The 24,993-nt window shown below is 41.9% G+C and overlaps 1 protein-coding gene across 1 annotated transcript; it reads right to left on the bottom strand.

Annotated features, from left to right (window-relative positions):
* Positions 1–149: 149 nt before the first annotated feature.
* On the bottom strand, positions 150–17,219 carry SPRY4 (sprouty RTK signaling antagonist 4). Its single transcript, XM_074212719.1, has 2 exons — positions 17,040–17,219; positions 150–5,611 (listed from the first exon to the last, which is right to left on the bottom strand). The coding sequence occupies exon 2, from the start codon at positions 5,560–5,562 to the stop codon at positions 4,660–4,662; it is 903 nt and encodes a 300-aa protein (XP_074068820.1). The 5' UTR covers positions 5,563–5,611; positions 17,040–17,219; the 3' UTR covers positions 150–4,659.
* Between the last annotated feature and the right edge of the window lie 7,774 nt (positions 17,220–24,993).

Genomic DNA, 24,993 nt, shown 5'->3' with positions numbered 1-24,993 from the left:
AGGCCAGGAACCCAACCCAGGTGTTCTGAATCCCTCTCCTTCCAAACACACATGGGAAAAGCTGTGCAAACTGAAAAATTCTCTTGTCTTAAAATGAAGACAGAGGTCAAGAAAGAAGGCAGTCTTTACCTTGCCATAAAGGCTACCAGACCTTAGGATCCTCATAGATGGATTGACAGAAATGTCCTGCTCCCTCAAATAATTAAATAAATACAGCAACATAAACATGAGGGAATTGGTTGGGTTTGTCCTCCTCTCAGGAGCTTGTGATATACGACTCTCTGTATACAGAGGAAGATATAGGATGGGTTGTAGGGGAACACACATGGATGAGATCACAGATCTATGCTAAGAATCAAAGAGGGACAGATCTATGCTAAGAATCAAAGAGGGACAGTTACTCCTTCAGAGCTTTTAAAGCCAAGGCAAAGATGGACAGATATCAGGGAATGTTCATTAGTCCCATTAAGGGAGGAGGGGGGAACCCAAACAGAAAGAGCTTTGTTTCCTCCCTTTCACCTTAAAATCCTTAACTCTTCCTGGGAGTTGATACATTAAACCAGTTGCTCCATCCTGCTTACAAATAAGGGGAAGGTGAGTCAAGGTACTCAAATTGCTTAACTAGCTTCCTTTTCTGAATGTTCTGGGAAAATATATGATAGGCTTTTATTGAGGAAAGGGTTTGGCAATTTCCAACCTGAAAGAGTGAGGGTGGCCATTTGGTTATAGGTTATAGAGGACATTTAGAATCTTGCACCAACAGACAGGGAGACCAAGTCAGGATCTTATAATAATAAGCACACTCATTCTCAAGCATACACAAACACACCACAAGTCTTGAATATATTTAACAATATATATTTATATATATTTCTAGATCAGTACATTCAGTTTTTAAACTTGTTTTTTCTTCACAAACAGAAGAACTCTTACAATAGTAGACTTTCTAAAATAAATACTATTAAAATAGAGCTTCAAAATAAATATTCTATACAAAGGAACCCTTCTGTGGTAACTTTTTGTTGCAGGGTGAGAGGGTGAAGGGGAAAATGAAGGAGAAAAAGCAAGGGTAAGGATGGATGGAGGGAACGTGAAAAGTTTTTTGTAAAACGAAATTAAACTTTGGGGTGGTGAGAACAGACACCCTAGGCAGTTACCGACAGGGAAAAAAATGAAAACTCAGGATTTGCAGTTTACAGAAGGGGTGTGAAACTGCTTCCAAAAGGACAGGGAACCAAAAGGCTAGCAAGGATAAAAATGTTGTGCTAGTTAATTTCCCATGGAGACATTCTGAGGAGCTCTAAGTTGGTGTTAAAAGGGTCAATTTAGCTCTCACTTAACCCTATACCATCCTGAGCATTATTAGTGAACAGAGTACAAGCCTTGTGAAGCCCAGAACCTGGGTTTCTGTGATGTCTTCTCAGATCACCAGCCTTGGATAAACTACTTCAGTTTTAGTTTCTTCATCTGTAAAATGAGGTCTCAGCCTTGATATCCCAGCTATCCGACAAGGCTGTGAGATTCAAATGTCATAATGGGAATATAAAGATGTTTTATAAAGCCTATGAAAGTTTCTTATGTCTACCCCTTGGAAAAAAAAAAAAGCGTGGCACATCTTAATGGGAATATGCTGGATAGTTCACTGAGAAATGTTGGGCCTGGGCATGACTGCCAGCATGGCCTGGACGTTTTCCCTCATCTACCTGGATCCTCAAGGTGCCACAGTGGTTCTCACTGAGACACCCTAATAAAAAAACAAACAAACAAAACATATCCCCCTGAGCTCAGGGGGCTAGGATTTATTACCTGTTACAGGATGACCATTGACTTCCTAAATGGATATATTTGCCCTGCATGAGTGACCTCATTTGCCCTTGGGTCTTAACTCCAAGCAAGGACAGGTAGTTTAAGCCAGGTAGAAAGGGGAAGTGGTACCATTAAAAGGAGAGGGAATGGGCCTTCTTGTCCACCAATCTCTCAGTCAATGCAAATAGCCAGATGCAAGAATTCATTATCAGGTGGCCTGCTGCAGTCTCACACCTGTAAAGCATGAACCTCAGCAAGTTTGCAGCTCCAATTGGGTGAAGACCCTCATGCAGAAACAGGCTAAGGAATTGTTTGGAGATCAGAAGTTACCAAAAAAAAAATTAGCAAAGGTTTTCAACAGTTACATTTTGCTCAAGTGGCCACAAATAGAGGCAGAGAAATGGGGGGGGGGGGGAGCTGAAGACATTTAGCCCAATAGGGTTAAAAACAAACCAAAGGGGAAAATATCCAAAGAAATGAGGTTAACAAACTATGTACACTGGAAGTTAAGGTCCTGGGGGCTACTTTGTAAGGAAAGTGTTTGTGTAGAGGATCAGTGTGGGTGTGTGCAGGGGTCAATCAATTCTCCACAGAATGGGTGTGCAAGGGGGAATGGCCATCGAAATGTAGCTAGCCCACCACTCAGTCAAGGTTCCCATGGAGGTCAGTTGAGGCCCTCCAGCACCATCCACTACCTAGCAGATGCAGATGGATGACTCTTGCTAGGCAGGCATAGGATGTCTGGATGTCTAATCCTCTCCCAGGAAAACCTTTATCATCATCTCCTTTAGTAGTGACATCTGATACATTCAATTGGTATAAGTGGTTGGCTGTAAATGTGTTTCCCTTCCTACTGTTCCCTCAGATTTGTGCAAGAACATTTATATATATCTATATATATATATATATATATCCATCATAATATGTCTATGGCAAGGATAGCTACATGAACCAGCACCAGAAAATGCAGGTGTGGTAATTCCGTGTTCTGCTTTTACAAGCTAGCAAATATTTATATAAATAAGAAAGTCTAAAACACAAGCCCCTCCTCCCCCCAATCAATAAATACCTATGGTTACAGTTAATTTATTTTAAATCAGATGTTACCACTACACTCTTTAAAAAAAAAAGTCCTTGGAAAGTATCCTACACAGGACTATAGACTGCCTCCCTTGTTCCTTATTAAAAGGATGATTATTATTCTCCATGGAATACATGAGATTCCTTGGAGAATGTTATCTATGTCTGGCACAACTTTAACATTGCTGTGCCCACTCTATCTGCCCCTGGTGGCCTTGCCCAGGACACTTTCTCCACTTGACAGGAAACACAACAAATGGGGGAGGACCAAAGAAAGCTACAAGATCAGCTTTTGCATGCAACAAGTACGTACCCATTTCATATGTGCCCATTCTACTTCTTCTAGCACCTTGAAAGAAAGGGTCACTGAATCTTTGGGGGGCCTACCACTGGCTAGCATTCTATTCCAGAACCCCCTTGGGAAAACTTCCCCCATCTGGGCCTTTCTGGCTCTCCCCCTAGCACTGGCTAACACTAAAATAGACTTTTTTTTTATCATCTCTCTATTTACAAAGATATAGACACACTATTGTACATGAGAAGCTATGAAGCTGAGCAGCAGCAGCAGGCAAGAGGAGAAAACCCAACAAGCTTCAAATGTCATTTGGCCAAGGAGACTGACTCTGTTCAAGATTCTATGGGTGGGGAAGGGGAAGGTCAGAAACAGGGATGGGAATTGAGAACAGGGACTGTGTTTCCTCAGGATGTTCTTTCCCCCCTCCCCCAACCAGACCCAGAAAGCAGCACTTGGAGATAGCAGAGAAGGAAATGGTTGTCTTGAAAATCTGTTACCATCAAGTTTACTTATTCTAGCAAAATGTAGTAACTGGATATGATGATCAGTCTCTCATTGGCAAAAATGACATTTGATCTCTCCTTCCTCTGCCTGCTCCACCCATATTATTTCCAAAAAGAATGTGGACGGAGGTAAAAAACAAAAAAAACCCAAAAAACTTTGGTGAGCAGTTAAATCTGTGACAGCTTATCAGAGCTAATGAGAGAATGAATTTTGGAGGCTATAGGTGGAAACATCTTGAAAATATTAGTGATGAAGGAGGAGGATGAGGAAAAAGGTATTTGGAAGTTAATCTAAAACTCACCCTTAATATTGTAACCTGGGGCAGGAAGACGCCTAACATCATCTCCCCCCACCTTCCCCAGATTTGTACTTAACTGGCCCCTCTCCTGTTTTAAAGTGTGGATATGGCAGTTTAGTTCTTCACATTCACCAAGACATTGGTGATACATTGGGGAAGCAGGGAGAAATTGAGAATCCAGTCCTCTTCTACAGAGGCACCCAAGCCACCTAGTTAATGATTCCTGGGGTATTCAGATTCCCAGGCAGCCAACCCCTATCCGGTGAGGGAGGGACAAAGGGAGGGAAGGAAGGGAGGGAGGGAGAAAGGGGGCTGGGAAGGCATTCCAAGCAGCTGCAGTTTCCGGATGTGTGTGTGTGTGTACATCTATGTTCTGTCTTCTGAAAAATCTTAAGTCCATATCACACAATACTCCTCCCCCCTCCCCACTTCTGTACTAGTTAAACCAAAACCACACAAAAGTTCCAAAACCCTGAATATAGCCCAAAGTGCCTTGTTTGGGAAAGGAAGGAGGAGGTGACCAATCTGATTCTTCCCAAAAATCTGAGGGGATAGGAGGATGAACCAAGGAATCTTCAGGGACACAGAAGACCTGGCCCCTTTGCAGTCTTCTCTGGCAATGTTGTGGATTAGGAAGAGACAAAGCCCGAGGCAACAAGTTGGGGAGGGAAAAAAATCAGAAAGGCTTCTCAGGTCTGTTGGTCTTGCTGCTGTCCACTGCAGTAGCTGCCTTGCAAATGACGCTGTTGGTATGTTTGCAGCGGCAGCCGGGCCGGCTCAGGCGGTCATAGCCCCGCTGGGCCAACTTCACACAGCCAGTTGCTGGCAGGTAGCAGAGCAGGCATGGCAGCACCAGAGACAGGGCCCCCATGAAGGACCAGCGGGCACAACAGTTTGAGTGGGAGCAAGAGCAAGGGTGGTCAGCACAGGAGCCTTCATCATCTTCATTGGTGCAGTGGTAGAAGACCCCCTTCACCAGGCACATGCAGGTGCTATAATTGACCAGGCTCTGGGCCGAACACAGACATTCTTGATTACAGATCCAGCACGAAGGCAAAGTCCGAGGAGAGGCACACTCCTTACATTTGCATTTGCCACAGGCCTCACAGAGCAAGAAGTGTTTGTCAAGCTCTTGGGGTGGCATCCCCTTCAGGTCCAGGGGCTTGCAGTGGATGGCCTTGGGCTGAATGCGCACTGCCCTTGGGGAAGCCTGGTCAGCCACAGGGGCTGGGGCCATGTGGTCCAGGAGCCTCTGGTCTGAAGATGTGCTGCTGCTGCTACTGATAGAGCTGGGCCTCCCACTGAAGGAGATCCAAGGATGGGTGACATCCTGGTCACATCGAGAAAGGCCTGGGGCTGGCTCAGGATACCCTCCCCGGGGTCGCTTAGAGCCAGTTGTTGGGGCCAGGCCAGGGTTGTCGATGTAGTCATTTTCTACATGGGTTGTCTTCATCTGATCAATGGGCAGGATAGTGAGTGGGTGCTGAAGCCGGCCATATGGGAGGCGGCTGTCCAGCAGGGGCTGGACCATGACTGAGCTTGGGCTGACAGGGATACTATGGGGGACTGGAGGCTCCATAGGGGCCAGAGATCCAGTACTGCTCCGAGAAACTTGACTTCTAGGGGTCCTAAAAAAAGAGAGTCAAGAGAAAGAGAAAGAGAGAAAAGAGAAATTCATTATCTCAATTGCCAATATGTTCATCAATTTTCTGATAGACTGGCATTATATATTGCCACTACCTTCTAAGGTAGATTTGTATTAATATAACTTGAGGCACATACAATTACTGTGCAAGTAGACCCTTCACTGGAGGGAGGCCCATAAAAGGAGAAGGTAAAAAAATATCATTTCTGACCTTTCTCCTCGGGGACCCAGAATATCAGTGTATACATACCACTCTCTATAATAGTAGCCCATCCCTTTGTGGCCATCTAATTCCAGGGGAATTACAATAAACTAAGGGAAAATCGAGTGTTACCAATTTCTAAACGCAGAGCAGAATAATATTTAGGATAAATGGTATTTACTAGAATAGCTAGCCAGACCTCACTTCAGTTTCTGATTTCACTGGGAGAGTGCAATTTTACATTGGAATGGGGCCAGAGATTCAACTGCAGAGCCTGACACGGAACCCCAGGAAGTAACTAAACTTAAATCAAAGAGCGGAAACTGCTTGGTTCAAATTTAGAAAGTGCACATTGTTTTCTATTAGAAGTGCAATTTCCTCGCCTGCTGACCTTTACTTTTGGAATTCCGCTGCAGATCAATTTAAAGTAGCAGTCGTTTGAGCATGAGTCTCAGAGACCTTTGCCCAAGGGACAGTATTTGGAATCCAAAAGGAAAAGGAAAAAAATGGCCCAGCCTGGGAAGATTCCATCCCAAAGTTCATGAATTCCAGGGAAAAGGGAGGGTGGAATGAAGAAATATGTTCCCCTAAATCTCTATTTGGACCAATGGTACAAGAGTTTCCCATACAAATTTTTTGGTTTGATTTTTGTTTGGGGTAGGGGTCTGGGGAAGGGAGAAGGAATCAAGAATCTGATATTATTTATATGCCCAGGAACCATTTCTTAGTACATCTACTCATCCTAACTTAAAAGGCAGTTTTCCTTCATTCACTTAAGTATCGAAAGAATGTTTGAAAAAGCTGTAGCCTTCCTGATGGTTGCTATTTTTGACAAGTCATGCCCATTTCTCTGTTCTTCAGGAGAACTGGCCACTTGGGTCCGGACATCCTCTGTCTATAGAGAACAATTCCAGTCCTTCAAAGGATAGGCCTTTTAGGTTATTTGTTTCCCCCTTTTAGATATTTTTACACTGAATACTTTCTCATTAATTCTTAATTAGCAACTGATCCTTTCTTATTCATGAGAAGAGCCTGGTCAGAAATATGAAGTCATCTAAAGATCAGCTCATTTAAAGAAGGCTTGAATAGAGTACTCAGACCAGAGATAGAATGACTTCCATTCCTCCCTAAAATCATCATTGAATCACCTCAAAGTGATTAATATCCCCATGTGGAAAAAAATGCTATTTCTATAAAGGAGTGATTAGGAGAAGACAATTTTTTCCCTTGCTAATCTATAGTCTAGCCAAAAAGCAATTATTTTGCTGCAGTCAATACTGGACAGATTTTACATTCCTATAGAGCATGAATGATCAATTAGCTTTGACAGTTCTACTTCAAGGAAATGGGATTTCTGTCAGAAAAGAGAAAGGAAAAGAAAATTGGGAGGAAGGATTCGATTCTGTTCAGTAACAGATTTCTCCCCAACCTTGCATTCATGTGAGCCCAAAGGCCTCTTTCCACCCAGAGAAATTGTTGAATTGACTATTCCTGGCAAGGGGAGCAGTTCTCATTTAAATCCCATTGCGCCTACTCTTACTTGAACAAGTTAGCTGAGGTCCCCAAGAGACCTTGAAGTCTCTAGGTTTGTGCTATGCAGTGGTTCTAGTTCTCCCAAAGTACTCAGGAAATAAAAGTACTGCTGGGGAAATGGTGGAGAAAGGGATAGAAAGAAAAACATTTCCTTTCAAAGGAATGAAGGATGGTGACCCTAACTAACTGAATCATGTATATCTATCCAATCTCAGTCTTCTAGAAAGTATGGTGCTTTTCAGCAGAGTTGAATATCTCAACAGAGTCTGGTTCAGAAAGATGCAAACTTCAAAATAGAAATTCAGAGTTGGGAGGGACCTTTGAGATCAAGTCTATCACCCTCATTTTAAAGAAGGAAAGAATGACCTGGATGGGCAGATATGAAACTGTCAGAGATGCTTCAGTTTTGAGTCCACTGTAGCACTAAAGTACTTTCTTGGGTCAAATACAAGAACATTCCTTTATGAACAAATACTTTATTTGGGGCTAGTGGACCTGAATTTCAATCCAGGTTTTTCTACTATGTGAGAATTGTTCAACTGTTAATCTTCAAACAGAAGACTGAGCCTATGTCAACCTCCCTGCTCAAAAACTTTCAATTGCTCCCTCTGACCTCTAGACCAGAAATAGAAACTGGCTTGGAAAGTCCTCCACAATCTGATTCCAACTTTTATCTTCAGATTTATTTAAGTCTCCCTCCTGCACTTTCCATTCCAGACCCAATAGCCTATTTGCTGTTCCTTGTACATGGCATCCATAGTCTACCTCTGGATGTTTACAAAGGATACCTTTCTGTTGGTAATGCCCTCTCTCCTTGCCTCTACTTCTCAGAAGGAAAGGTGCTGAATACATTTGATGAAACCAAGTTGAATTGGAAACATTTACTCTCTCCAGGTACCTGTGTCTCTAAATTTCTTTTGAGTATCAAATTTATAATACTAGTTATTTTACTGGTAAATTCAGCCCTTCAGCCTCAAAGTCCACAAAACAAATCCTGAAGGAAAAGGAAAATCTGAGTGAAACAAATTATTTCATTCTTTAACCCACTACTAAACTAAGACTAGACTCTTAAAAATTGCTACTTCTACTGAGACCACATATCTAATTACTATTGTATACCTGGCAAACTCTTGGATACTGCAACATAACTTTAAGACTCCAATCCTAGAATCATGGGGCACTAATTAAGTGGGAAATCCTACCAGGGAATCCTCTGGGTAAACAGCTTTTGTCTCAACAAAGTAACTTGTACAGGAGCTAGTAACATAGACACACAGAATGTTACATTTGGAAGGAACCTTAGAGTTACATTGAATCCCATCTCCTCACTTTGTAGAGAGAAATCTAGGCCAGCAAGAAAAAGCTATTTGTCCAAGGTCATATTATCTAATTAACCAGTTATTGGCAGAGCCTAGGTCTCCCTAATTCTTTCTTTGGTAAGGTCTTTCTGGACCATTAACCGAAGTCATGGAATTCAGCCCTGCTCCAAAATATTCTGAGTTGAAGGTAGAATGTAATATCTGGGATTAAAATGTAAACTGTGATATAGGTATATCTATCTGTATGTTATTCTTTAAGACAGGAACTAGCACCAACAGAAAATCTTAAGGTATACTCTTGTTCTAGCAGTATCATTTTCCTTAAGCTTCCTTCCGACAAGAAGATTCAGATTTTTTCATCATTTCTAATGCCTCAAACTTTCTCATTTGGTGTCATCCTTCTTCCTGATTACTGTAACCAAAATAGACAAAAATTAAAGAAACTTTCAATGAATCTGCTTAGGTCACACCATCTGACCAAAGATAACTTTCTTCTGTAGCTATTCTGTAGCTAATCGTTGGAGTTAAATGATATTTCTTTAATAAATAAATAAGCAAATAAGGCTTCCTTCATGTTGACCAGAAGATCAATGTCCCTACTTCTTGTGACACTATCTCACTGGATAGTCTGAAGCTAAACTAAAGAACGTAAGTGGAGTTTAATAGGTAAATTATTTCTCTACAAGGAGGAAAAAGATTTACAATTAAAGTAGAAAGTAGAGATTATGCTGCATTGGGGTTTCTTAAGGAGAGATTGTTTGCCAATTTGATAGATCCTGAACAGACAGTCCAAAACCAAAATTACATTTAGTCAGAGAATCCATCTTGTTAAGTTTTAGATAGTAAGGAAATGGAGCAGCATTAGCTAAGGATGCATGTACCAACCATTCAGGAAAACCTCCTTCAGAGAGAATGGCTACAATTTGCATTAAGGGGGAGAAAGGTAGAAATGGCCTCTCAGACTTCCAGAAACAATCAATAATCACATGATGAGGCTGAATACAGATTCAATACATTTTACTACCATGAATTTCCAATACTTCTTTATCTATCACCAAACCTGTGGACCACTGAATAGTCTATAAACTCCAAGGGCTTTGTATCCCTGAGCCTTAGCACAGAAATGTACAAATGATTTGTAAATGCTCCTTATGTGAAGTTGAGGTCATCCATATACCTGGATATGAGTCTCTCGTGACTTTGCTGTGATAAAGCAAAGGTTAATTAGTAATATAAACTCAATCAGGGTGAAACATGGTTAGTTTAGCTTTTCAAGAGGTCACCATATAGTGGGGGAATAAAGGAAAGGGGAAAAAGGAATGTGGCAATATGTTGGGTTCAAGGGAGCCAGATTGGTACATCTTTACAGGATACCTGCTAGGTTTTCCAGTATGGAAATGATGAGGCTTTCAACTCTCCTAGAAACAGGCTAGAGCTTTTTCCCTCCCTCTCAATAATATTGGGATATTAGAAAAAAACCTGTCTAAAAAGACTCATCAAATCAATTGTGTTTCCAAAACTACAAAATAATGAATAAATACTCATTTCTTTGATGGGCCTACATTCAGTTATCATGCAAACTTTTTTTTTTAGGTTTTTGCAAGGCAAATGGGCTTAAGTGGCTTGCCCAAGGCCACACAGCTAGGTAATTATTACGTGTCTGAGACCAGATTTGAACCCAGGTACTCCTGACTCCAAGGCCAGTGCTTTATCCACTGTGCCACCTAGCCGCCCCTTCATGCAAACTTTTAAAAGAGGAAAATTTTCCCCAGGCAACCTCAACTTTCCAAGGGCAGTGAAACCCAGTCAGCTGAAGGGACTATGGGATCATAGATTCAGAGTTGAGTTCAACCCCCTAGCCTTACAGATGAGGAAACTGAGGCTCAGCAATGTTAAGTGACTTAATCTCTCCAATTACATGATAGGGTCATAGAGATATTACTTAACTAGTTGAGCAAGGACCCAGGCCTCTAACCCCAAATCCAGTGCTCTTTCCACTTTCGAGGCATGGTGTCATGCTCCCCTGGAAGATCTATGATTCTTCAGGGCAACGTTACAGTCCAGCCAAGCCAGATCTCAACTTCATTTACCGAATCTAAAAAACTGAGTAGTCTTGAACTAACTTTCAGAAAAAGGAGAAATGAACATTAAAGTTGAAAATGAGAGTCACTGAGTGATTAGAATTCAAAGGAATTTGAGATTTCTCCCTTCCTTTCAAAGATGCCCTGAATGGCTAAGTGATTTGTGTCTAGTTAGGCAGCTGATTAGGAACAGAGCTGGAAACTCTTTAGTCACCCTACAATTCAGTTACCATGCAGACTTCTAAGAGAGGAAAATTTTGTTAGGGCATCCTCAGTCTTTAAGACTAAGCAGAAGGGATTATAGGATGAATTTTGAGCTGTAGTGGACCATAGAAGTAATCAAGTTTAACCTTCTTATTTTACAGATGAGGAAACTGAGGTTTAGCAATGTCAAATGATAATATCTTCTCTTTCCTTCCTCCAAGTCCTATTTCTACCACAGAAGGGCAAAAGAGCATTCGATATGAGTGTACAGGGTAGACATAGGTTCAGATCCTGACTTTGCCAGATACAAGGTGACCCAGGACAAGTTAATAAATATATATAATAAGAGTTAACAGTTTTATGACACTTTAAAGTTTGTCAGGCACTTTACATTTATTAGAGACAGCTAGAAGATGGTGTAGTGGATGTTATATTTGTAATAAAAAAAAAATCTAACTGAAACTTCTTGGGTAAGTCACAACCTCTCTGAACTTCAGTTTCCCTTATGGTAAAATGGGAATAATAGTTTCTATCTCCCTGGGTTGTTGCAAGGATCACATGTAAAATGCTTGGCAAACCTTAAAGCATTATAAAATACTAGAGCTATTATCATTACCTTCTCTTTGATTTTTACAATGACCTGTGAGGTAGATGCTAGAAACATCATTTTATAGATGAGGAAATTGAGACAGAGGAAGGTTAAATGGCTTGATGTACAAGAGGGTCCCTGAGGCAGAACTGACATATCTTCCTGTCTCCCCAGTCAAATGCTCAGTGCACTATGCCACCTAGTTGCCTGGTTTTATCTGTAAAATGAAGGGGTTGGATTAGATGACCTCTGCTATTCTTCCCAACTCTAAATCTAAGATCCTCTATTCTGGAGTGGTGTGGAAAATTGGATTACTCTGCTATAACTGAGAAAGAAGCCACTTGAGTCTAGAGGTAATAAGTTTCCTGTCACTGGAGAACTTCAAGTGGAGGATGGATGACCTCTTGTTAGGGGATATTTAATGGGGCATCCTGCTTCTGGTAGGCATTGAACTAGATACCCGCTATGGTCTCTTCCATCGCTAAGAACATAAACCTTTCCTCCCTCCCACCCAAGAATCACCTGTTAGTTAAGATAGAGAATCACAAGAATAATTTCATTTCAATAGTCAACTCTGTCATAGGAAGATGCTCCAAAGTCACTCCAAATTCATCTGAGCTTTCAATTAATCAGTTGAAAGAATGACAGAGTTCTGAGACTGCATTCCAACCCAAAACTTCTGACCCAGTCATTTGAATGGTTCTTAACATATGACTTGAAGTCTGCTCATAACTTTCAAGTTTTGTTATGCTAACCCTGCAGGTTATTTTCTTAACATTCACAAATTAAGCACCTAATGCATCCAGGGAAACATTGGCCTAAGCTAGGTTCAGTGTCTTCTTCAGTCAAAGAGCAAAGGCTCATCCTTTGAACAAGGGGTTGAGGGAGAAACCTAAAAGAATTTCTTTCATTTTTACTTCTCACCCCAGGATTAAAAAGATGATAAGGATATCACTGAGGCAGAAATATTACATGACTAAATGCTATCCAAAGAAAGCCACTTCCAGGGGGTGGTCCAAGATCAGCCTACACTAGGGCTATTCCATCAATTAGAACTGAAAATTCCCTTTACTTCCAGAACTAACTATCCTAGTCTGCTTCCCTAATTTCTCTGTGAGCCTGTATGCCAAAGTGAAATATGTGTAGTGTGGACCTGTGAATTTGCCTAACAGTAAATTCAATCTGCAACATACTTAGAGAATTGTCCTCAAACACAGGAAGATTAATTGACTTGCCCCAAAGTTTCAAAGCTATATGTCAGAGACAGGCCTTAAATCCAGGTCTTCCTGAAACCAAAGCCTGTCAGTCTTCTTTCCCGGTTTTTCAGAATAAGCCTCTCCATCTACCCCTTTCTTCTTTTGCCCTGTTCAAGTCTATAGAACAGCCTGAGGTCCCAGAGCTCTCCTGAAACAACCCTCTCCTTTTGCAGGATGATCTTTAGAAGCCTTAGACTTTGCCATTCTGGGGAATAAGAAGGACACTAAGTATCTCCCAGTGCTCCCCAGAGGTTTGGCATTAGCTGCAGAATCCCTTATCGTCCCCAAGGGGTAATAGTCTCCCCATTTTGCATATGGGAAAATTAAGATCTAAAAGTTAAGGGTCTGCCAGCATATAAACTGCTTCTTCCCAAGTCAGTACTAAGGAGTAATAAAGCTATTCCATCATTTCCTACTTCTGTACTTCACTAGAGGCTTCTCTTCAATCAATGACAAGTAAATGGAGCTATAAGACTGGCTCTGGATCACTTCCTGAGAAACCTCTATTGGTATGGCAAAAATAACAGCTAACACATACAGTGAGTTAAGGTTTGCAAAGTGCATGTAGTATTTTCTACCTAGGTCAGAATTCCTTCTCTATAAGACAGATCTATAAAAGATCAACAAAGTGATTATTTATGCTGATTTATTCTTCCTTGACAAGACATAATACCTAGGGAGAACCATTCACTCACTCAAATCAATGCCCCCAAACTTTCCCTCTCTCTTCACTGGGGATTAGCCTTCTCAGTGTGTCCAGGGGATTCAAAGCCAAGGTGCTCTAAGGCCAAAAACTAGCTAAAGACATCAGTTAATTCACCAGAGACTCCACAATGAGATTATCACTTGCCACTTGCTCAGATGGGGATAGGAACCCAGACCCAGGGGCAATAAATCTCCCATGAGTAATGAGGGCAAGGAGAAAAAAGCAACTTTCAGATGCAGATACTGGATAAGCTTTGAGTGCTATATCAATCAATCAATCAATCAATCAATTAATCAGTCAGTATTTATTATTACTATGTGCCAGGACCTATGTTAGATGGGGAGGAGGGTGGTGATTCAAAAACAATGAAACAATTCCTGCCCTCAAGGAGCTTATATTAATCCAAGGAAAAAAAAGGACACCCCTCCCCCCCAAATAGTAAAAGCATTTCTGATTCATCGTTCTTTAAAATCAGATGAATCTCTTAGTATAAACAGTGACAAAAATCTAGTGGCCTAGCCTTAAATTGAAGAAAATCTAAATTCAGCTGGAAGAAAAACTATAGATTTGCTTTTTGGGCAGCTTAAACCAGGAAGGAAGCAAAATCAAAAGGAAGTTTTTGCATCTCAAAATATTAGCTTCTCCAGCTTCCTTCAAACCAGCTGGGATTAAAAGGCCATATTATCAATTTATTTTAAATAAGAGTCACAATATTGGTTAAGTCAAAGGACCTGGGTTTAAATTCCACCTCTGACCCCTCCCCATATGATTTTGGACAAATCATGTAAACTCCAAGTCTCATTTCCTCATCTGTAAAATGAGAGGGTTGGGAAAGATGGCCTCTGCTCTTTGATTCATTAATATTTAATGACCATGGACTAGTCATTTAACTTCTCAATCACAGTTTTCCCATCTGCAAAATGGAGCCATTTTGATGCTTGTACGGGAAAGCTCAAGTGATAGGGCATAAAATGCTTATAACCTAAGTATCAGTTATTATTATTATTATTTATGTCATTCCCCCTTCAATTTTTTAAACTTATCTCTGAAGATGCTACAATTTCAAATGAGGAAAATTGAATAGGGAAAAGACTAGTTCAAAGCCATCTGAAAGGGAGAAATGATACTGGAGCTTACAAATTGATAAGAGCTTCGTTTCTTAAAGATATTCCCTCTATAAAGAACATTTGTCAGATATGTAGGATGAATTTCTCAAATCTAGTACCAAAAGGACCATCCTACTTGACCCAATCTTAGTGACTCAGCTTCTCAATAAAGTCCTGCTCTGTGGGGTCAAAGGGGGGAAATGCCTGATGAGTCCTGGAAATGGATTAAACTCTCTAGGGGGTTGGAAAAGAAAGGAAATGCTACTTCCCATTAGACACTTCTAAATATTCTCTCTACTCTTTTCCCCAGAGAACCAAATGTCAACCCTCTCTTGCTCTCTCTTTACCCTCTGCCTTAAAAAAAAAAAAGAAAGAAAGAAAGAAAGAAAGAAAGAAAAGAGAAGGGAAAAAACTGAGACCTCTCAGTGTTTGATGCTCTACTTGGGTGAAGATCCAGGGAACTCTAAATATTGTGAAATCTACTGCTGCAACACTGGAGAAGGCCTTCAGTCCGTATCATCTTATCAGAGGTTGATAACCCAACATTTCACAACTGATCCAGCAGTTCCATATCCTTTCCACCAGCTAGTCTTTAATTTACTGTTAATCTAGTGGAAGAAAGAGGAGAAGATCCTTAACTAACCCCTAGGGCCCAGGCACTTGGGGGGGGGGGGGGTAGGGTGGGGTGGAGAAGGAATGCCTCACAGCTTCCTAAAAGCCAGTTTCACATTTCTTAACAATACTGCTGGGCTTCTCTCAACATCACCTGTCTGCCCCTGTTTAACATGAAGCAAAGCTTCCAGAAAAGCATCAAAAAATGTCATCAGAGCTCCTCCTTTCGAATATCTCACCATTTTCCAGGCAGGGGGTGGGTGGGGGGACCTAATAGACTGGAGAATTCATGGGAGATCCGATTCACAAGACTTCAGCTCCACGACTTAATTATCAAGCCATCCATGAAAACATGGATTCCCCCCCAAATCAGCCGTGATATAGGTGAACTGGAAGCAGCCCTTCCACGTCTTGCACTTCTCTTTCCAACTCACCTCAAGCGAGATTGGGGCACGTCCAACCAAGCTCCCTCTCGCCTCTCCTCAACACCTGGGCCAGGAAAAGCAACAATTTTCTTCTCCTCAAGATCTCTTTCTCCTCACCTCTCTCCCCACCCCTTCCCAAGCTAAAGAGAATTGAGAAATCTCTTGCACAACAGAAGCTACTGTCTAAATGCTTTTTGATGGTCGGCATGGGAAAGGAGAGGAGACATGGAAACCCCTTCCCTAGTGATGCGGCCGGGATTTCTCCACTGGCTAGAACTGCCTAAGCCGGTGCCCCTGAGCTTCACCTCCAAGCCTTTCTCTGAGTTTTCCATTTCTAGATCAACTATGAATTTTCAGAATGTAAGGTCTCTATCCCTTTCTTTCCCCGGTGACGTCAAGACTGGTACCACCAAGAAAGCAGGAGGAAAAAAAAGCCTTATCTTTGCTACGCATGCAACCGTTTCCTCTCTGGATTTCTCCATCTCGGCATTATATAAACCTACTTCCCTCTCCACCCCCTTTACAGCATTGCCCCCCAACCCCACTCCTCAAAATCCAAAGGGAATCCCAGGGGCAAAGCAAGGCGACCAGAATCTAGAGAAGGGTGGGGATGGGGCCCGAGGAAACCGGAGCCCTACTCAGCCCCAAGGAAAAAAAAGGCGACTGCGAAACAGTTGCCCAGAATAAAATGCGAAGGAGCAAAGGTCAAACAGTAAAGATCTTACACGCTCAGGAGCCGAGATCAAAAGTGCCCCGGGAGGGAGACACCTTGGGAACCCTAAGCTCCGACGAGACCCACCCAAGGGGCTGGTAAGGGATCCCATCAGGGATCCAAAGGAGAAAAGGAAAAATATCTACGTCGAGTGCTTAGGCCACTGCAGTGGGGGAAAGAAAGTTAGGGCGAAGCGATCCCTCTCGGCAAAGGGCGACGGGGCGGGTGAACAGACCTATCCACAGGGAGCCCCCCAAGCCCCAGGAGGCGACTCCTTCGCCCCTGTCGGGCTAGGGGCAGATGCTAGCTCCCCGCGTCCGAGGCGGGCGAGCGCAGGGAGAAGGGAAGCGGGGGAGCCAGAGGGGGAGTTGGAGGAACGCGGAGATCCGAACACAGAGCGAAAGCTGGAAATGCCCCCTCTGGAACAGCGCATCCCTTGGCCGTGGACACTCGCAGCCCGGTGACCGGCAAGGATGGGAGGCTGCGGGAGCGGGACTTCCTCGCGGCTGCCTCCCAGCCGTCTGCGGGGACAGAAAAGTTTAGAGGGACGTGCACCCAAAAAGGGAGCAGGCAACGTTTGCCCCTTTTGGAGGAAGGGAATGGCCTTCAAGATCAAATTTGTCGGGGGAAGGAGTGGGATCTCAGATCCTTAAATCAGCTACTTACTTTAAGTAATCCAGTCAGGAGCATGTCTCCATAGGTACTTAATCCTAAATTCCAAACAAGTCAGTGGCTGTCCCTGCAAACCCCAGCCAGATGAAACAGCATTGATCCCGGCGACCTGAAACGCCTGCACAGTGCTGTCAGCTTTCCCCGCTCCGCCTCGGTGTTGCAACTACTGCCTGGGAAAATGGCTTTTTTATGAATGGGAGGGAAGGGGGCCTCTCTGCGCATGCGCGCCGTCCCCAATTCTATGAATGGGTGGGCACAAGAGACCCTCCAGGCGCATGCGCTGCTTCCCTACCCTCCCCCTCCCCCCTTTTTTATGAATGGGGGGCCGGAAAGGAACTTAACCCATCGTTGCTGGGGGCTGTCGCTCCTTACCGGGCTGTCGCGCCTTACAAAGAGGAATGATTGTTGGTCTTTTTTTTTTTTTTTTTAATGAATGGAGGGCGGCGGCAAGCAGCAGCTGCAGCTGGATCAGCTGCGCGTGCTGTACCCCACCCGGCCTGGGAAAGAAGGTAAAGAAAGCCTTCACGCCGCGGGCCTGTCCAGTACGTGTGCGTGTGCGGCTGAGCCCCGCGCCTCAGGCCTTGGGCCCCGGGGCCCCAAAGGGGTCGGGGAGTTGGGGAGGGGAAGGCACACAGAGCTCCATATGGAGACCTCCACCGGGCCGCGACGGCCTTCAGACAGCAAGACTGGAGAGGCCCTGGGAGCGGGGAGCCAGGGAGGAGGGGGGCACCGCCGGGCGGCCCGCTCGTCGCCTCCCGCGGAGACAGCGCTCTCTGGGTCTTTCTCCTCCAAGCCCCTCGGAGAGACCTAGCAATACTTGAATCCTACAGACCCACGTGGAGGACGTGCCAAAGTCTCATCCCTGTGTCCCTGTCTGCAGTGGGGACCGCCCTAGGCTCCTCGGGTGTGTTCAGTGGTGGGGAAGGAGATGCTTTGGCCCCTAGCTACCGAGCAGCTCAGAGGCTGATGAAGGAAGATGCAGGGATTGCGTTTCTCTCACTCCCTGGGTGACCTAGAGAGGCCTTCTTCCTTTGATCTGACGTTTCTCCTCTTTCTCAGTGAAATTACCGCAGCGACTTTCAAGTCCCTCAGGAGCATATCCCTAAGCATCCCTTTCCCACCCTCCCCCACCAGTCCCAGTAGGGTTCCCTGCCCTGCAGATATTTTTTGAAAACCTATAACCAAAGAGCTGGGGATGGGGGGGGGGAGGATTCCCGTAGAAGGTGGAGGGGCTACCATGAAAGGGGGATGGTGGTGGTGGTTGCCTGAGTAGGGTTGACTGCTCTCCTCTGCTCTGGGTGCGGCTCCCAGATGCTGCAGTGATGGCGACCAGATTGAATAATAAACAGGACACTTTGAAATCCTTTTCCCACCTTTTAAATCGGTGTGATTGTTAGAAATAAACCTTAAGTAGAGTTGGAGAAATGTGAGCCACCTCAGCAGATATTTTAAGATTTAATTGGCCCCTTCCCTCTTTTTTTTTTTTTTAATCTGACATCTGTAAGGCCTAAACTCACAAAGATTGTGGCAGTGGCTGGTGCAGTAAGAGATCAATATGGCACTTGCTGGTGGCCTTTCAGCTAGCTTGAATTGTAGAATAAGGTTAGAACAGTGGCCTAGGATTAGGGAAACTTAGAATCATAAAATCTAAAGTGGGAAAGGATCTTAGAGTTCATCTAGGCCATTCTGTTTTCTTGAACAGACTAGGATATGGAGAGGTTGAGTTGAAAAAGTCTACTAGTTCCAAAGAAAGACACCATGATCTTTCCACTATATGTGGTTAGGAAGCTACTTAACAAGGATCTGGTGTTCTTGCTAGTGGACCTTAGGAAAAGAGACTGAAAGGAATTTGTTAATGTTAGGCCACCCACTCACAAAGCAGAGAAAGCCTTGACCCAAAGAACAATTTTATATATAAATGTATATGTATATGTTTATTTATTTTTATTCAGAGATTCTCTCCTTGCTTTATGGATATATCTTTCATAAGGAAGTATGATATATATGCCAGGAAGACTCAGAAATAATTGACATAAAAATAACCCAATATAGCCTTTTTTCCTTCTCCAAATTGGTTACTTTAGGTAGACATTTCTTTAGTGCTTGCAGTCTAACTTGATTTGAAGTAAAACCTAGTCACTGGAACTAGGAAGAACTTTTAAGTTCATGTGATCTGATTCACTGCAGTTGGGTAGTAGGAACTAAGTATTAAAATAAAGAAAATAAAATCAACCATTTAAATCAATCAGTGAACAAATAAGTCACCTGACAATGGATGCTTTACATCCAGTCCTGTCATTCCCAAATTTTCCATCTTTTTTACTCTTTCTCTCTTTTGCCTATTTTAACCAGGGACAAAACCTCCCCGTATATTCCAAGTCTCCTATTCTAAATAGGGACTAGTCTCTGCTCCCTTCTTCTTAGAAGTTCCTTTTCTGTTCCTTTTGCTTGCCGACTTGCTCTCCTAAGGACCCTGACTTCTTAGACCAAAAAGGGCCCTGGCCCTCTAGGGAGTCTTTGTCTTTCCTTCAAGGCCAAGCCTTTTTCCTCTGACTAATAAACCTTCCATCTCTGCTCTTCGATGCTATCCCACGATGGAAACAGCTACTTCTCAGGTATTGCAAACAGCCATATTATTTCAGTATTTTTAACAAAGGAAGGAGGAGCAATTAATTTTCCAGCAGGTGGTTAACCCAGTTGTTCTTGCTTACACAATGAGAAGGTTAAACATAAATAAAATCGTTCTGGAGCCTTTCAGAAAAATGAGGCAAGAAGTTTTGTCTATAGAGTCTTCCTGATAGCATTTCCTCTATCAAAGGCATTAGCAAAGAAAGGGACAGAGATGATTCCATTTCCTGGTCCTTTCTCAGCTTTCGGAAGGAGGATGAGGGAAGCTCATGTTGCCTGCCCTCTGCAGTGTTAAGGATGAAGGAGAACATATTTCTGAGCAATAAATGTAGCAGTTTCATGATAGAGACACAAAACTGAATTTGTGATAGGGCTAAAGGTATAATACTGTGAGGAGGAAATTTTTGACATAGCTGGCTATTGGATAATGTTGAATATTATACAGATAGATTATAATAAAGCTAGACATATTTGGTAAATTAAATTTTAATAAATCTTCTGGATTTGGCATTTCCTGCCTACTCAGAGTAATTGAGAGATTTTATTTGGTCTATGATACTGTAATTCAGTTAAAATCATCCAGGTTACTGTTCACCCCATCTCTTCAGCCCAAAGCTGAAGACTCCTCCCCTTTCTGTATGCTTCTGAGGTAGAAAATTCTGTCCATTGATAGTTGATAGTGAGAAGGAAAAGAGAAAAATTAAGATATGTTGACCTTTTGTCACTGAATTATCAGCCCATAGCATAGTTCCTGGCCTTCTGTCAGTGCTCAACAAATTCTTGTTGAGCTCTACTTGAAATTGCCTGAGAATTTACCCTTATTTATACTTATATAAATCACACATGGATAACGTTGTCCATATAAATCACACATGGACAACACTGTCCCTCTTCTTTCTCTTAAACTTGAATGTGCTTCTCAGGAGAAGCTAAAAGAAAATAAATTCCCTAGGGTTGGAATTGGGAGCTTTGCAGAGCTAGAGTGCAGAGTCTCATTCATTCATTCGTTCACTCCTTTGGAGATAGAGAAGCATCCCACTTTACCTGCTTCACAATTAGTTCTGCTGTCCTCCCTGACCTTGTTACCCTATTAACTCTAAACAATAAGCTGACATTTATTTAATTTCTTAACCTGTGCAGAGTATTTTATATTCATCTTTTCATTTGAACCTCACAATACTTCAATGAAAACTACAGGTATTATTCCTATTTTACATATGAGAAAACTGAGATTCAGAGAGATCATAATCTTTCCCAGGATTACTCAGTAAATCTTAGAGGCAGTATTTGTGCCCTAGTGTTCCTGCTTCCTCATCTAAGCATTCCCTCTGTTCTGCCATCCTGCCTATCATCTTTGGCATTTGGTATCACAAAGGTTGCTAGCCTCACTCAAGGACAACCCTAGCTATAATGGAAAGAGCACTGAATTTCTTTTTAGCATGCTTAGATTCTACTCTGCAGACAGCTAGGTGGCCATTTTGGACCTGGACTCATGAAGACCTGGATTAATATTCAGCATTAGACATCTACTAGCTGTATGACCCTAGGCAAGTCATTTTACCTCTGCCTACCTCAATTTCTTCAACTGTAAGATGAAGAGAATAATAGTACCTACCTTCCAGACTTGTAGTAAAGAATTCAATGAGATAGTTGTAAAATGTTTAACTCTATGGCTTCCCTTCCCCCTTTTTGCTTTGTCATAGTTCACCTCTGTGATGTTGGTAGTCACCATAACTTCTTGACTCCTTAATTTTCTCTACTGTAAATTAAGTTGGCTTGTGAGAATGGTCTCTACAGTTTGTTCTAGCTCTGAATCCTTTAATGCCAAAAAGCAGTTTGATTAAATGTTCTTTAAAATCCCTTCCAAGAAACTCTCTTTGAGCAAATCTATCCTGGAGATGACATGAAGAGGAAGGGCTTTGAGATATACTTGTTTGCAGAGCTCTGATCACATTCCATGTGGGAACATTTAATAATTTTCCTCACTGTATACTGTCTGTTCAACCTGGTGGTACAGGCTGTCTAAGTCACTCATCGTGGAACCATGCATAAATATTCAGTTCTACTTTGTTTTTATTAATTACATGCCCACTATGTTCCTGTTACCTTCCATAACCATATGAACTAGCTAGACCTCAGAGTGTGTCTAACTTGACCCTTTCATTTTACTGAAGAGGAAATCAAGGATGTTAACTTCACTCACCTTAGACTGCACAAATAGAAAGCACCAGAGGTGGCATCTGAATCCACATCCTCCAACTTCATAGTACCAAATTACCTCCTTTATGAGAAATATCTATTATAGCATAGTTCTTAGCTTCTTAAGAGTCTATAATCTGTCATACCCATTTGATAGGGTATGATAGAGGAAAATGAGGCATGGAGGTGTTACAGTCTAGTTGAAGAAACAAGAGACAAAGCAGAGAACAATAGGAAAAAAATAATGAGCCTGAAATGTGTGGTAAATACCCTTTCTTAGCTTCTCAAAGAGATTTTTAGGGTTAGGAATTTTCCTCAGGGAATTTGGGACTGGTGGCATTGTAACTTACATTGACTATTGATTTAGTCCCTAGGTTGGGATGAATGATGCCTTAGTCAATCAACTAACATTTATTAAGCACCTACTGTGTACAGCATGCAGAGCTTTAAAACATTTTCACATAGCTAACCTGCTATATAAGTGAAAGTTAGGGGGAAGGGAATATCTTGTTTCTCTGCATATCCTCTATTTGACTGTTCTAAGTCTTTACCTGTCCCAGGATTCTTCCTGACTCTTTGAAGTTGTCTTGTTCTTTTTTTCTTTACCACCACATTTGTTTTTTTTTTTATTCATACAAACCACCTCTTTATTACTCCAATTGTACAGTCCCCCTCAGGCTGTTGTTGTGTGCCCTCTCCAAAGTGGTCAGACCAGCTTATTCACTGGATTGGTGTAGGTTGGTGACCAGGTCTGGCTGGCCTATTACCAGCTGATAGTAAGTAGTGTGCCCATTAGCCCAGCTGGGATCTAAGACAGGTGGAGGAGCTTGGTCTTTTAGTCTATATAAAGTGCCATATGCTTCTGTGCTGAACCTTGGGATACAAAGCTTTGTCAATAGGAATAAAATAGACAATAGATAAATATTTCTTGACTAGTCAGCAATAATTAGATATATTGCATTTATACAGTGAAGTTTTTAAAAAGTCTTTTTCTAAAAGACTATGATAAATATTAGCCTACATTTAATCCTGACAACAACCCCACGTGTAATGTAGGACAGGTTTTAGTTCCCTGTTTACTGTAGTTTATTCTTTCCCTAGAGGGGATTGGGGGAAATCTCATTTGTGGCAGATCCCTGATTTCTGCAAAAATCCCTTCAGTATTACTATCCATACAAGTAGTGTTTTAATTTTATTTCAAAGAAGAGGCAGCTGAAGTCATCAAGTACCTCACTTGAGTGAGAAATTCTAGAATTTTGAACTGGAATGAACCTCAGGGTGCATCTTGTCTAACCCTTACATTTTCGTAATTGAGAGCCTGGAGCTCAGCAATGTTAAGTGATATTTCCCAAGTCAGCATAGATATCACATACAACACAGTCAAGGGAATTTTGAGATACTCTAGTCCAAGTCTTTCATTTTAAAGATGAAAAAATTGAGGTTAAGAAGGAAAGTAACTTGTCAAAAGACACAAAGGTAATATAAATAGATATATGTGATTATGCTTAATCATATATACTATTTGTAAAATTTTGGAGGGGTGGGGATTAGGGTTTAGAGTATGTATCCATGACTATTGAGTTGATCCCACTATATTTAGAAGGTAGTGAGATGCTTGGGGGAAAACGCTGAATTTAAAATCGGTCTTAGTTCTGCTGCTGTAAGGCTTTTATATTCTTATTTATAAATGCAATGAGATGACCTCTAAGATCCCTTCCAGCTCTGAAGAAATGAACCTAAGATCCCGTGATATGATTAATGGTAGATTAGGAAATAAAATCCATGCTTCCTGTCAAATTTGGTAACAGAGGTGGGTGATAGCATGGCTCAATGAATAGAGCCTTGAACCTATAGATAGGTAAGACCTGAGTTCACATCTAGTCTCAGACACTTACTTACTTACTTACTGGCTGTGTGACCCTGGATAAGTCATGTCACCTCTGTTTGCCTCAGTTTTCTCATCTGTGAAATGGGGATAATTATCTCACAGGATTGTTGTGAGATTAGATGAGATACTATTTATAAAAGTTCTTCACAGGGGCAGATAGGTGGTGCAACAATAGAGCACTGTCAGGAGGACTTGATAATTACCCAGCTGTGTGACCTTGGGCAAGTCACTTAACCCAATTGCCTTGCAAAAACCAAAAAAAACATTTGTACTAAGAAAAGAACTATTATCTAAGATTTAGAATTAGAATTCAAAGATACTTCATGTTATCTAGTCTAAGTGTCACAGCGAAAAGAGTGGCAGGCCTGAAGTCAGGAAGATCTGAGTTCAAATCTAGCCTCAGATTCTTCATAGGTGACTTATTCAACTGACTGTGTGACCTTCAGCAGGTCACTTCAACCTCTGTTTGCCTCAGTTTTCTCATCTGTAAAATGGGGCTAATAATAGAACCTGCCTTCAAGGGGTTCTGTGAGGATCAAATGAGTTAATAATTGTGAAGCATTTAATATAGTGCCTAGAACACTGTAAGTTCTATATAAATATAAGTTGTTGTTGCTATTATCAGTAATAAATAAGGGGGAAAGCCCCAGAGAGATGAAATGGCTTGTCCAAAGAAGTTTGCCCAAGCAGTAAGTAATGGATATGGAATTGGAACACAGGTCCATTAACATCTTTCCCACTATATCTATCAACTTTAGACATAGCCTAGAATTCAATGACACCTGAAAAATACTTTCCCCAACAAGACAGGGAACTCTGGTGCCCTTCAAGAAGAAAAAGAACTCACATCTTGATCAAGCTGGAACGGTTTAAAAATTGCTTATTTTTATTCTGAACTGAAACAAATAAATAATAGAAGAGAAAAAGAAGATTATGTGTGAAACTGGTAGGTTTATGTGACATGCAGTTTTTCCTTTTGTAATATATAATAAAATTAACATGTAGCTTAAAGTGTCCTGCTGCATGAAGATCTATAATATGCTTTTCTCACAATAATCAGTACATGATTGTTAGTACAAGAATTCTTGTCTCCATTTTATAGTTGAGGAAACTGAAGCTCATTGAAGTGGTGGCCTTATTGGTAGTCACAGAGGAAGTGGTAAAGCTGAAACTGAAATTTCTAACTCCAAGTCCAGGGATCAAGTCATTCATGCACCTATTTCCTCAAGACAA

The sequence above is a fragment of the Macrotis lagotis genome, chromosome 1 (genome assembly GCF_037893015.1).
Source record: "Macrotis lagotis isolate mMagLag1 chromosome 1, bilby.v1.9.chrom.fasta, whole genome shotgun sequence".
Classification (NCBI taxonomy): Eukaryota; Metazoa; Chordata; class Mammalia; order Peramelemorphia; family Peramelidae; genus Macrotis; species Macrotis lagotis.
The sequence above is the reverse complement of the archived record's forward strand: the minus strand, read 5'-3'. Positions and strand labels throughout refer to the sequence as shown.